At 45.4% G+C, this 15159-nt stretch overlaps 2 protein-coding genes across 2 annotated transcripts in view; both read right to left on the bottom strand.

Annotated features, from left to right (window-relative positions):
• The window catches only part of LOC120998324 (aspartic and glutamic acid-rich protein-like), a 2513920-nt gene that overhangs the window by 1825875 nt on the left and 672886 nt on the right, over positions 1-15159 (bottom strand). The gene's annotated exons all lie outside the window — the stretch shown is intronic.
• Positions 1-15159, bottom strand: part of LOC120998330 (zinc finger protein OZF-like) — a 354466-nt gene that overhangs the window by 320005 nt on the left and 19302 nt on the right. The window contains exons 2-3 of the mRNA XM_040428990.1: positions 5745-5839; positions 5587-5665 (exon numbers count right to left, since the gene is read on the bottom strand). Of these exons, the coding sequence (XP_040284924.1) occupies positions 5587-5665; positions 5745-5839 (174 nt within the window). The remainder of the gene's footprint in view (positions 1-5586; positions 5666-5744; positions 5840-15159) is intronic.

Below are 15159 nucleotides of genomic sequence, written 5' to 3'. Positions count from 1 at the left end.
ACAACTCAACTTTGGTTTCATCTGTCCACAGAATATTTTGCCAGTACTGCTGTGGAACATCCAGGTGCTCTTGTGCAAACTGTAAACGTGCAGCAATGGGTTTTTTTGGACAGCAGTGGCTTCCTCTGTGGTATCCTCCCATGAAATCCATTCTTGTTTAGTGTTTTACGTATCGTAGATTCGCTAACAGGAATGTTAGCATATGCCGGAGACTTTTGTAAGTCTTTAGCTGACACTCTAGGATTCTTCTTCACCTCATTGAGCAGTCTGCGCTGTGCTCTTGCAGTCATCTTTACAGGACGGCCACTCCTAGGGAGAGTAGCAGCAGTGCTGAACTTTCTCCATTTATAGACAATTTGTCTTACCGTGGACTGATGAACAGCAAGGCTTTTGGAGATACTTTTATAACCCTTTCCAGCTTTATGCAAGTCAACAATTCTTAATCGTAGGTCTTCTGAGAGCTCTTTTGTGCGAGGCATCATTCACATCAGGCAATGCTTCTTGTGAAAAGCAAACCCAGAACTGGTGTGTGTTTTTTATAGGGCAGGGCAGCCGTAACCAACACCTCCAATCTCATCCCATTGATTGGACTCCAGTGGGCTGACACCTCACTCCAATTAGCTCTTGGAGATGTCATTAGTCTAGGGGTTCACATACTTTTTCCACCTGCACTGTGAATATTTACATGGTGTGTTCAAAAAAACATGGTAAAATGTAATTCTTTGTGTGTTATTAGTTTAAGCAGACTGTGATTGTCCATTGTTGTGACTTAGATGAAGATCAAATGAACATTTTATGACCAATTTGTGCAGAAATCCCTATCATTCCAAAGGGTTCACATACTTTTTATTGCAACTGTATAACAGACATATCCATCTATGTTACGTGCACATGTATCTATGATGCTGTGAGTTGATGTCAGCTGAACCTGTGGTCGTGACACATTTGCATAATACAGATGGATAATATGTCTGTATTAACCTCTAATAACCTCATGTGAATCTGGCCTTAGGCTGGAGAGACACATACAATATAAAATACAATTTTTTGTGCCAGTCAGAAGTGGATCCATCAGGAATGTGAGGAATACACCTTTTCCCTTCTCTGCTATGTATTTAAGGCCGACTCTGGAACGTCTCCTGAGTTTCTGCAGTTTGCATATTGAGGATCTGCTTGTAGATTTAGTCTACATCAATGGAGCGAATTTGCGCAAGAAAATTGTGACAGGAGGAAGGAGGTCACTTTTTTCTTGCTACAGTGTGCGGATAAATCATCTACTAGATGATCGATTCAGCCTGGAGTATGACACAGAATGCGTTCCGAAGTCAGGGCGGAAAACAGGTATTCAAATTATTATTTCAAACCACTTCGCACGCATTAGGGCCCCTAGAATGCCAGAGCAGTATAACTACCCCACAAGTGACCCCATTTTGGAAAGAAGACACCCCAAGGTATTTCATGATGGGCATAGTGAGTTCATGGAAGTTTTTATTTTTTGTCACAAGTTAGTGGAATATGAGACTTTGTAAGGAAAAAAAAATAAATCATCATTTTCCGCTAACTTGTGACAAAAAATAAAAAGTTCTATGAACTCACTATGCCCATCAGCCAATACCTTAGGGCAGTGCTTCTCAATTATTTTCTGTCATGCCCCCCCCTAGGAAGAAGAAAACGTTTCGCGCCCCCCCGCGCGACTGTAAATAGTATCATTTGTCTATAAAATTGTTATAAGTACACCTCTGCATAACACTGTATCCTTATTAACGTATAAGAGAATAAAAAAAGAAAGAAATGTGGATCGGACACACACTTATGGGGGGATCTGTGGATGACGGACACTTATGGGGGGATCTGTGAATGACGGACACTTATGGGGGGATCTGTGGATGACAGACACTTATGGGGGGATCTGTGGATGACAGACACTTATGGGGGGATCTGTGGATGACGGACACTTATGGGGGGATCTGTGGATGACGGACACTTATGGGGGGATCTGTGGATGACGGACACTTATGGGGGTATCTGTGGATGACGGACACTTATGGGGGTATCTGTGGATGACGGACACTTATGGGGGGATCTGTGGATGACGGACACTTATGGGGGGATCTGTGGATGACGGACACTTATGGGGGGATCTGTGGATGACGGACACTTATGGGGGGATCTGTGAATGACGGACACTTATGGGGGGATCTGTGGATGACAGACACTTATGGGGGGATCTGTGGATGACAGACACTTATGGGGGGATCTGTGGATGACGGACACTTATGGGGGGATCTGTGGATGACGGACACTTATGGGGGTATCTGTGGATGACGGACACTTATGGGGGGATCTGTGGATGACGGACACTTATGGGGGGATCTGTGGATGACGGACACTTATGGGGGGGGATCTGTGAATGACGGACACTTATGGGGGGATCTGTGAATGACGGACACTTATGGGGGGATCTGTGGATGACGGACACTTATGGGGGGATCTGTGGATGACGGACACTTATGGGGGGATCTGTGGATGACGGACACTTATGGGGGGATCTGTGGATGACGGACACTTATGGGGGGATCTGTGGATGACGGACACTTATGGGGGGATCTGTGGATGACGGACACTTATGGGGGGATCTGTGGATGACGGACACTTATGGGGGGGATCTGTGAATGACGGACACTTATGGGGGGATCTGTGAATGACGGACACTTATGGGGGGATCTGTGGATGACGGACACTTATGGGGGGATCTGTGGATGACGGACACTTATGGGGGGATCTGTGGATGACGGACACTTATGGGGGGATCTGTGGATGACGGACACTTATGGGGGGATCTGTGGATGACGGACACTTATGGGGGGATCTGTGGATGACGGACACTTATGGGGGGATCTGTGGATGACGGACACTTATGGGGGGATCTGTAGCTGGCACTGTTACAGGGGGATCTGTGGCTGGCACTGTTACAGGGGGATCTGTGGCTGGCACTGTTACAGGGGGATCTGTGGCTGGCACTGTTACAGGGGGATCTGTGGCTGGCACTGTTACAGGGGGATCTGTGGCTGGCACTGTTACAGGGGGATCTGGGGCTGGCACTGTTACAGGGGGATCTGGGGCTGGCACTGTTACAGGGGGATCTGTGGCTGGCACTGTTACAGGGGGATCTGTGGCTGGCACTGTTATATATGTGCCATCCACAGACCCCCCACCCCATAACAGTGCCATCCACAGACCCCCACCCCTTAACTGTGCCATCCACAGATTCCGTGTGCCCGCCGTCGCCGTTTAAAGTTATTAAACATGCCCCCCTCACTCCTAATAGTACCGTATATCCGAATTTCTTCTGTATAATGCCGGTAGGCAGGACGGGCGGCCGGCGCGTCCCTCAGTGACGTCACTTGTCTGCGCCGCCTGCTTCATTCATAAAGCAGGCGGCGCAGGCACGTGACATCACTGAGGGACGCGCCGCCGCCCAGCCTGCCTGCCGGCATTATACAGAAGAAATTCGCACACCCCAAAGGCCGGCCCTGAACGAGCCCCCCTTTACGAAGCCTGGCGCCTGTTCCTCGGAGCACTATGACGTCATCGCGCAGGCGAGATGTCTGAGCAGGGAAGCGGTCAGACATTCACTGCGCATGCGCCGAATACATACGCTCACAGGGAGGATCGCATTCCGGAGGAGATGGGCGGGCTGGAGGGACGCGCTGGGCGGCGGCAGTTTGTGAAGGTAGACGGAGCCTCTAGGTGCTAATGACGCCCCCATAGCACCTAGAGGCTCATTAGCATATTAATAAAAGTTCTTTTTTTAGCAAAACGACTGCCCCAAAAGCAATTATATTAGGATGGTTTGGCAGAGCAGACACTAGCAGATCGCTAGTGTCTGACAGCTAATTATGTGAAACGAAGTGATAGAAACCCTTTAAGTGGTTAAAGAACATGTATGGGGAACATTTTTTTTTATGATTGCATTTTACTCATTTGGGGCTAAAAATTATTTCATTAATTGGTCTTTAGTTAAAATATTGAGCTGTTCTGTCACAAAGGGTTCATTGTTTTTCTAGCTGTGTGACTGGTACTTGTGCTGATCATCTAATAATCCTGATCTCTAAATTACTAAGGCCTGTATTACACCAACAGATTATCTGACCAATATCCGTCCAATGAGACCAATAGTTGGTGTTTATAACAAAAGATCTGTGTATGTAATAGGCCATCTGACCAATGAATGGTCAGAAAATCTGTCAGATAATCTGTTGGTGTAATACAGGACGTAGAGGCTATCAGTAAGATAAGAACTGATCTATAATGAGGGTCTATAATGTCAGAGATAAGGAGCCTGTCACCTCCCTGCCTGATGGAGCAGAGAGAAAATTTATATCCTGCCAGTAGAGCATTTCAGCATTGTACAGAGAAAAGGACTCCATATTTTTAATATTGAGAAATAGAGTTTTTAGCTCAAAATAAGTACAATGTCATCTATAACACCCGGCATCTGATGACACCTACCTGAGGTATAACAGCTATTACTACATGTCTCCAGCCTTTATAGTGTAGAAGTAATGTCATCTATAACACCCGGCATCTGATGTCACCTACCTGAGGTATAACAGCCATTACTACATGTCTCCAGCCTTTGTAGTGTAGTAGTAATGTCATCTATAACACACGGCATCTGATGACACCTACCTGAGGTATAACAGCCATTACTACATGTCTCCAGCCTTTATAGTGTAGTAGTAATGTCATCTATAACACCCGGCATCTGATGACACCTACCTGAGGTATAACAGCCATTACTACATGTCTCCAGCCTTTATAGTGTAGAAGTAATGTCATCTATAACACCCGGCATCTGATGACACCTACGTGAGGTATAACAGCCATTACTACATGTCTCTAGCCTTTATAGTGTAGAAGTAATGTCATCTATAAGATTCGTCATCTGATGACACCTACCTGAGGTATAACAGCCATTACTACATGTCTCCGGTGCCTTTACTAGTATAAAACCATTAGCCTGCTATTTAAAGACTCAAAGCTGGGTCACTGCCCGGAGTGCTCCTTTACTGCAGCTCTAAGGTGGACCCTCACCTGAAGAAACCTCTGAATCCACTTCCTCCATTCATGATTCCATACCTGTGGTCACATGGACTGGAATGTCCTCCTCCACCTCACTCTTACACAGGGGATCGCCCATCATCCGCTCTTCTTCATCCTCCACTTTAATATCAGTCACATCTTCCCCCTGATTTGTCATCTGTAACAATTCAGGACAATACAGCAGACAGGTGGGAAATCTAACAGATCCACATAAGAGACCCCCACCATCTATGACCCCTCTATGACTGCAGGAGCTCCATATGTAGATGTGTATAGGGCTCAGCTCCATCTACCTGACGGTTCTCTGGGAGCTTCTCCTCTGGACAGTCCTGGGAATACAAAGGACGGGGACATCTCTCGGGGGGATTTCTTTCTAAGACTCCATCTGTAGGAAACACACAGGGACAGGAGAGATTATTACATGCGATGATGAGATGATGGGAGTAGTATCCAGGTGACCCATGACAGCCCCCCTCCTACCCTGCTGATCGCCCCATAAATCCGTCTCCTCTTCTTCTTCATCTTTAACCTCAGCCTTAATATCCATCAGATTTTCATCCTAAAGAAGAGAAATGTAAAATGATCTTTGGTTCAGTCCCTTTCGGGTCATATTCTGGGGAGACTTCAGCTCCATCTACCTGATGGTTCTCTGGGAGCTTCTCCTCTGGACAGTCCTGGGAATACAGAGGACGGGGACATCTCTTGGGGGGACTTCTCCTCCCAGAGTCAGAACCTATAGGAGATAACACACAGACTGAATACAATACTGAGTGCTGAAATGCAGCAGAGGAGAGCAACTTTTTTATTTATTTATTTTCCCCCCCGTAAACACTTCCCCCCTATTTTTTTCCAATATTTCTCTTTCGCCTATGACAGCACCCCAGGAGAATAGGCAAGAATTCTATCTAGGGAGGGACTACAGCTTGCAGCACCTTACAGCCAAAGGACCCTCATTAGAAGGTAGCTGCAGTCTATAGTGCCTAAAAAAAGTATTTGGAGAGCTCCAGGTAGCTGCTCTACAGATCTGCTCAATTGAAGCTCTCTCTGCCCATGATGTGGAGACTGATCTTGTAGAGTGAGCCCCAAACCCCGAGGGCGGAACTAGTCCCTTAGAAGAATAAGCTAAGGCAATGGCCTGTCTGATCCACCTAGCAATGGTCTGAGAAGAGGCAGCAGAACCCTTCTTAGCTCCCTGAAACAAAAGCAGCAGACGAGAGGAGGCTCTCCCAGGCTGAGTGATCTTCAGATACAGTAAAATACACCTCCTAACGTCTAGGCAGTGGAACTCTTGATTCCTTCTCATTCTTAGGGGAGGCACAGAAGGAAGGTAGCACCAACTCCTGAGAGCGGTGAAAACGAGAAGAGACTTTTGGTAAAAAAGAAGGATTAGGAGAAATAACTACCCGATCCTCCAAGATAAGCAAATTAGGAAGGGGGGGGGGGGGGGAAATCAGCAGAGAGTACACTGATCTCACTAACCCTTATAGCCGAGGTAATGGCAAGCAAGAAGGCAAGCTTTAGGGAGAGCATCTTAGGGGAGATACTATCAATCGGCTCAAAGGGGTCAGAAGAAAGCGCAGAGAGGACCAAGTTTAAATCCCAAACAGGGGTTTTGACCTTAGACAGGAGATAACTTGGACACAGCTGTACCAAACCTCTTGATCCAGGGATGGACTGCTAATCTAAACTCAAACAAGGCACTAAATGCCGAAATCTGGACTTTTAAAATACTAGGCCTGAGTTTCTTCTTCTAACCTTCCTGCAAGAATTCTAGCACTAGCGGAATGTCAGGAACCTCTAGCACATCCACTGGTCTATTGACGAATCTAAAAAAGGCCCTCCAAACTCTAAGGTAGATCTCAGAAGTAACCCTCTTCCGACTGGCAAACAGAGTGTTAACTATCTCTTCACAAAGACCTCTTCTTTTTAGAATCTCCCTCTCAAGAGCCAAGCAGTCAGATGTAGATAAGCACCCGCGGAGTTGCTATTGACATCCTGCGAAGCCAGGAGAACCAAACTCTTCTCGGCCAGAAGGGGGCTATAACTATTACAGTGGCCTCTTCCTCTCTGATCTTTTTGAGAACCCTCAGTAACATTTTTAGGGGGGAGGGGGGAGAAAGGCTTAGAGAAGGCCCTGTCTCCAAGATTGAGACAATGCGTCCACCGCTTTTGGATGTTCCCATGGAGATAGGGAATAGAAAACTTCTACCTCTCTGTTTGATCTGGTGGCAAAAAGATCTATCTCCGGAATCCCCCATAATGGTGTGACCTGGTTGAAAACCCTCTGATCTAGGGACCACTCTCCCTGGCTTAGGTGGTGACAACTGAGAAAGTCTGCTTTCACAGTGTCCGAGCCCTTGAGATGCAACGCAGAAAGAGAAGCTAGAAAAGCCTCTGCCAGTCTGCCACGGAAACCCTTTTTGAATATTTTCTAAATTCATCCACCTCCTCAAGGAGCTCAGAGTCCGAGGAGATAGAGATATCTCTGAGTCCAGCGAAAGTATACATCTGTCCCATTCCTGTAGAATCTGAAGTTGTAGAATCCTTGAATGATTTGGGGCCCATTCTACTGGAATCAAAGCCGTGATGAGGCCCAACACAGACATGGCCTCTCTTAGGGTGACAGACGGGTGCGAGTGAATGTGTTGGACCCTGGACTTAATTTGTAAGGCCTTCTGAAGGGGCAACCGACACTTCTGGGCTCTGGAGTCTACAATCATCCCTAGGAAGTTGCATCTCTGGCTTGGACATAAACTGGACTTTTCTAGATTTATCTACAGTCGTGGCCAAAAGTTTTGAGAATGACAAAAATATTGGAAATTGGAAAAGTTGCTGCTTAAGTTTTTATAATAGAAATTTGCATATACTCCAGAATGTTATGAAGAGTGATCAGATGAATTGCATAGTCCTTCTTTGCCATGAAAATTAACTTGATCCCAAAAAAACCTTTCCACTGCATTTCATTGCTGTCATTAAAGGACCTGCTGAGATCATTTCAGTAATCGTCTTGTTAACTCAGGTGAGAATGTTGACGAGCACAAGGCTGGAGATCATTGTCAGACTGATTGGGTAAAATTGTAGACTTGACTTGTTAAAAGGAGGGTGATGCTTGAAATCATTGTTCTTCCATTGTTAACCATGGTGACCTGCAAAGAAACGCGTGCAGCCATGGGGCGGAGACCTCTTCATCAAACGGACATTTCTGTTTAACAGGAACGAAACAACTTCCTATCTGGTCTCTTCCATTCCCTGGCGATTACCGCCTGAATGTTCTTATGTACATCAAACACCTTCCTCTTTCTAGGACCCAGGCCCTCAAACATAGCACTGACTGCTGAGGTCTTTGATCATCCAATCCCATAGTAGCTCTAACCGCCTTGACTAGGGAGTTAGTGTTCTCAGTATGAAACAGCGGTTTTCCTGCGGCCTCGATCTCAGAAGAATCGTCCGATGACAAACACTCTCCTTCTTCCTCCCAGATAGAATATCGCTGTCGCTGGAGGGGGAATCTTTAGATGCAGCAGCAGAAGTACCGGGGAGACATTTCATCAATCTGCTAACCAACTCTGACCTCATCCCTGATCATCTGCTTAATACTGCTCATCAAGGATGGAGCTTCCTCCTCCATTAACTTGCTGACACATCCTTGACAAAGGGGTTTAGCCCATGCAGAGAGTAGCTTCTTTTTACAAACCGCACACCCCCTCTCTTTAGCTCTGGAGGTCTTCCTGGAAGACTCCTTAGACACCTAGGCACAAACAAACATAACCCCATAAGCAATAATAAGCTAAAATCTGCTGGAATGACCCCTCCTACCCCACCGTGGTACCGATGTATTACTGGTGGTCTCAGCGCGCTGAACCTGCTCCATTCCTTACACAGCAAACTCAGCCGGAATGGGAAACTGACAGATCTTAAGTCTGCATGGCAGTGAGCTGGCTGGGCATTTTGTCCTCGGCACGGGCTGCCGGCTCCCTCCCCTTCCGGTCCGCAGCGTCGGCTTCCTTCCACCGCCGCACTCGGAAGTTCAGACACACGCGGGCCGGCAGCCGAACATGCGAACACGGCTGCAGAACACCCAGAGGTACAAACCCCCCAGGTCCAGGGAAGGGGACGAAAGGTGAGGGACAGACTCTGGAGCTCAAACTGAGCAGCGGCTCCTCATGGAGACTTAAGCCGCTCGGGGTAACCCTCCTAACTTGCATAAATTGCCGGGGCCCCCGCAGCTCTAATAGAGTATTGGCGATCAGATTCCTTCCTGCCTCTTAGGACAGGAAACAGAGCTGGAGGTGGAGGGGAGGTCCCCTCTTTTAAAAGGCGTTCTGGTTCCTGTTGCCTGTCCAGAGGAGGAGGCGGTCTCTCCAGGGGTGCTGTCATAGGCGAAAGAGAAAATCTTTTTTTCAATTGGTCTTTAGTAAAAATATTGAGCCGTTCTGCCACAAAGGGTTAACTGTTCTTCTAGCTGTGTGACTGGTACTTGTGCTGGTCATCTAATAATCCTGATCTCTAAATTACTAAAGCCTGTATTACACCAACAGATTATCTGACCAATATCTGTCCAAATGCAACATCTTTTAAGTGCAACTCTTTAAGTGCACATACTGAATTATACCAGAATGTAATATTATGGATATGGAATCCACTTTGTCATCACTGCCTACTGACCATCACCAATTCTCTCCTCTCCAGTTATGTCTACATTGAACTGCTGCACCCAGCTTTCCACAGTCTGATATTGTCCACACCTCTCATCTTTCCTTCTCATTCCCTGGTACGTCTACATTGAACTTCAATGTCTCTTTCTCTGCTGGATTTATTGAGTATTTGTTTACATTGACTATTTCACCCTCTATCTGGTCCTCCCTTGATTAGGCCAAATGTAGCCCCCTCCCCTCTTGGTCACACCTGATTGAACACTGAGTGGTATAAACCTTGGTCTTTCCAAATGCAACATCTTTTAAGTGCACATTCTGAATTATATTAGAATTGGACCACAGGTAAATACAGAAATAGTTAATGCAAATAATGTTTCAATTTTTCATCTTATCCAAAACCTCCTGAAATCCCCTATATCTATTCATCCAGCAAGGAACTATTCTTCTCTCCCTCCATCTTACCTTCTCATCTGACATTTGCACAAAACTGTTTGGCAAACTAACACACTTCCTTCCAAAATACAAAAAGATACCTCCCCTGCCCTCTCTTATTCTCACCTAATAAAACTTTCTCTGCTTCTCCTTATTGCTAGTGATATCTCTCCAAATCCAGGCCCCTCTCAGCAAATCCCAACTATCGCCTCCATGTCCCACTACAAACCTCCTTCTACAAATTCCTGCAACCCCTTAAACCTAATAACCATTCCTCTGACCCTGCCCCTTTGGTTCCTCTTGCAGGAGCATTATGGAATACACGCTCTGTCTGTAACAAACTCTCCTACATTCATGATCTTTTCATCTGTCAAAAACTTTCCTTTCTTGTTCTCACAGAAACATGGCTGACACCACTGACACCACCTCCCCTGCTGCACTCTCATATAGTGGATTTAATTTCACTCACACACCCCACCCCGGCTGCAAACATGGTGGATGAGTTGGTCTTCTCCTATCAGACACCTGCTCCTACAGTCCAACTCCACTGCCACCCTCCATTACATTCGCTTCATTTGAAGTACACTATGTTCGCATCTACTCTCCCCCCAACCTCCAAGTAGCTGTCATTTACTGCCCTCCAGGCCCAGCCACCATCTTTCTTGACCACTTTAACACCTGGCTACTACACTTTCTTTCTGCCGACATCCCCACTATCATCATGGGTGACTTCAACATCCCTATTGACACCTGCTACTCAGCCGCCTATCACAGTGGTCTTCTGCTCCCACTCACAGAGATGGTCACACTCTGGATCTTATCTTTACCCGCCTCTGCTCCCTATCTAACCTTTCTAATTTGCCTCTCCTCCTATCCGACCACAACCTACTCACCTCCTCTTCATTGGTCTCTTCTGCTGCTCCCCGGTCCACACACTAGCACACCCCCGCAGGAACCTTAAACATCTCGACTTTCGCTTGCTTTCTGACTCTCTTCTGCCACTCTCTACCATCTGTTCCCTCCTCCAAGACCCAGATGCTGCTACCACCCTATATAACACCACAATAAGTACAGCTCTGGACACTGCTGCCCCCCCCCCCCCCCCCCACACACACACAACAAAAGCCGAACAATCAACAGACAAACCTGGCACAGCAACCTGACCAAAAAACTCAGACAAGCTTCCAGGGCTGCTGAGCGGTTATGGAAGAAATCCCATTCTAAGGATCACTTCACCGCATACAAGCAATCCCTCCTCATATTCAAATCCTCACTCGCTGATGCAAAACAGACGACTTCTCATCTCCCATATCACCCTAAACAACTTTTTAACACTTAACTCCCTTCTCTGTCCCCCAGCACCCCCACCCTCTCCTCTCATCTCAGCTGAGGACTTAGTCAACATCAGAGAAAGCTTTAGTGCACGGTCCCCACAGACCCTTTACACAACTGCTCGGTCCTCTTCTCCCAAAACCCGCTTCTCCGCCATTACAGAAGAAAAACTCTCCACTCTGCTCTTCAGATCACATCTGACCACCTGTGCACTTGACTCAATCCCATCCCACCTCATCCATAACCTCAGCACAGTGTTTATCCCAGCCCTAACTCATCTCTACAACCTATCACTAACCTCTGATGTTTTCCTCTCTGGTTTTAAACATGCTACCAATACACCCATCCTCAAAAAGCCTTCACTTGACCCATCTTCTTTGTCCAGTTATCGCCCCATATCACTTCTTCCGTATGCCTCAAAGCTACTTAAACAACACGTCCATTCTGAACTGTCCTCTCATCTCTCCTCCTGCTCCCTCTTTGACTAGCTACAATCTGGCTTCCAACCCCACCACTCAACTGAGACTGCCCTCACCAAAGTCACCAATGACCTACTAACAGCCAAGACCAAAAAATATTACTCTGTCCTCCTTCTCCTTGACCTATCCTCTGCCTTTGACACTGTCGACCACTCCATTCTGTTAAAAACTCTCTCATCTCTTGGCATCACTGACCTGGACCTCTCCTGGATCACATCATACCTCACAGACTGGACGTTTAGCGTCTCCCACTCCTGCACCACCTCCTCATCTCATTCCCTCTCTGTTGGTGTCCCACAAGGCTTCCTTCATACAAGGATTACGACTTACCATGTCATTTGCATTCAGCGAGGAGAGAGCACGAGAGATTGTGTCTGAGGTCACCACCAGCACGGAGTTCCTGAAGACGCCGCCTACTGAAACACGCAGTAAGGAATGGGAGAGGGAATCGAGGAAGCTGGTAGCATGGGAGCTGCATGCAGCTACATTAGCCGAATACTGCAGACACCTCAGGATCCCGCGAGGATTAAGGGTAAATCTGAGACCCACTTTTTTCTGTGACAATCTACAATATTGCACACAGTTTGCGAATATATTAAATAAATGTTCGTATGATTTGATGGTATTAACCATTGAATATTTGAATACCTCGATTGTGGAAATTAAAACCCAGATCTGTGCTATTGAGCAACAATTACAAGACTCTTTGACACTAGAGGACCTTACATCTTTGAAACATAAAATTGAAAAAAATTGCTGTGATTTACAAAAGGATATTGAGGCCACCAAACGTAAGAAATACACAAGAGACTTGGAGGACTATCAAAATAATAGAGTATATAAATGGCAAGACTCAATAGGTACTGCGACTCCATTAACTCGTCGTTTTGTACGCCGGGGAGGGTCCCAATCATCTGGATCCGGCAGTGATTACAGCGCTAATCCACGTCCACCGGCGTCTTTTTTAGGGCAAAGACGCCGAAGAGGAAAACCACCAGGAGAGCAGGACGCCACTATAGGAGAGCTGCAAGTGCCAATGGCAACAAGGTCCCAGGTACAAATGAGACTTTAATATACAACATATCATCTAAAAATCTAACTCCGATACAATTACAATTGTTACAGAAAGGTCTCTCTTTTAGTCCTACTGAAGTCTTTGATAGTTTCCAATTTGATATGGATTGTCGCCGTTTTTTTAGGAGTGTACGTTTAAAAGCACATTTTGCTACCAGAGATGTGTCGGTCTCCACATTGATTACACCTACACACCAGGGCTTAAACTTAAACCAATTTGGTTTAAGATTGAAGAGTAATTTTCAGCCTCCGAAAATATATCATCCTGTGGAGACCTACATATCCCTGGTACAGAGGGATTTCAGTACAATTATCTCTGATTTTCAACATGAGGGTTTGGCTGTTGCACAAAACCTAACTAAGGAAGAAAGACATGCATTATATACGATATTAGATGACAAATCAGTTATATTTAAACCTGCAGACAAAGGGGGTTCATTGGTGATGCTAGACAGGGAATATTATGTTTCTGAAATTTTATCACAACTATCAGATCGTGACACATATTACCCTTTAGACAGGGACCCGGTTTTTGATATTAAGCGTAAATTATCCGAGATTGTGAACATACATAAAGACAAAGGACTAATAGATGATAAACTGTGCCAATTCTTAATTAATCAATATCCGGTAACCCCTGTTTTATATATGTTGCCTAAAATTCATAAATGTTTGACAGCCCCCCCTGGTCGGCCGATTGTAGCCTCCAATGATTCCATATTGTCTGCACCTGCGATGCTTCTTGAAAAGGTGTTGACCCCGCTGATTAAGAAAACTCCCTCTTTTCTATTGGACACTGCTCATTTTTTGACTGACATTCGGAATGTACATTTAGAGACAGGAGATCTTTTTGTTACTTATGATGTATGTAGTTTATATACATCCATAGAACACGTGAAAGGCCTCTCCGCTGTGGAATGGGTCCTGGAATTTTCAAGTTATAATGCACAAGAAAAAGATTTTTTTCTTCAATTATTAAAATTAGTTCTAGAAGAGAACTATTTTTTATTCCAGGACACATTCTTCAAACAGAAACGGGGGACCGCGATGGGCTCGCATGCCGCACCGCCATATGCAAATAGCTATATGGCTTGGTTTGAATTACATTTTATATACAATAATCCATTATATATACAATTTTGTATTTTTTGGCGTCGATTTATAGACGATATATTTTGCATATGGCGGGGCGGCATCGAGTCCCTGGATTTATTTACTAAACATTTGAATAATGTATGGCCTGAATTAAAATTTACGGTTCAAAGTGATTTAAACAAGATCAATTTCTTGGACACCTGGGTAATTAAAGGTCCTGATAATTTCATACAGACGGATTTACATATAAAAAAAACAGACAAGAACAGCCTGCTTCATTACTCTAGCAATCACTCACCATCGGTAAAAAAATCTCTGCCCCTCTCACAATTTAGACGTGTGGAAAGAATTGTGTCAGATGAAACAGTGAGAACAATGAGACTAAGTGAGATGGCAGACAAGTTCTCATTTAGGGGTTATCCGAAACCTCTGTTAGATTGTGAAATTAAGAAATGTAGTGGTGGGGCTTATTATAAAAAAAGTTCTTGTATTGATAATAGACGATTACCATTTATCGTAAAGTACCATCCGTGGATCAATAAATTCCGACATGTGATCAACAAACACTGGGGGATTGTGCGTGCGGCCTACCCTGATGTTGTTGAGTTCAGAGATGTGCCCATGATTTGCTACAAAAGAACCAAAAATATCAGAGATTTAATTGTTAAAGCCGATATAGGTGGCAGCAAGTCGTCACGTCAACTTTTTCTTTCTACTCCCAAAAAGGGTACCTTTCCTTGTCTGCATTGTGTTCACTGCTCAGCAGTGATTAAAGGTGAAACTTTTTCCCATCCGCACACAGGTAAAAAATTCCCGGTCAAGGGATTTTTTACTTGTGACAGCAACTATGTGGTATACCTGTTAAAATGCCCCTGTGGCTTGGTATATGTTGGAGAGACATCTGTCAGAATGAAAGATAGGTTCAGCCATCACAAGTCCAGTATACGGAAGAAAAATCTGTTATTACCTATTCCCTTTCATTTTGA

The sequence above is a fragment of the Bufo bufo genome, chromosome 4 (assembly GCF_905171765.1).
Source record: "Bufo bufo chromosome 4, aBufBuf1.1, whole genome shotgun sequence".
In the NCBI taxonomy this organism is placed as follows: domain Eukaryota; kingdom Metazoa; phylum Chordata; class Amphibia; order Anura; family Bufonidae; genus Bufo; species Bufo bufo.
This window is presented reverse-complemented; position numbering and strand designations above follow the sequence as displayed.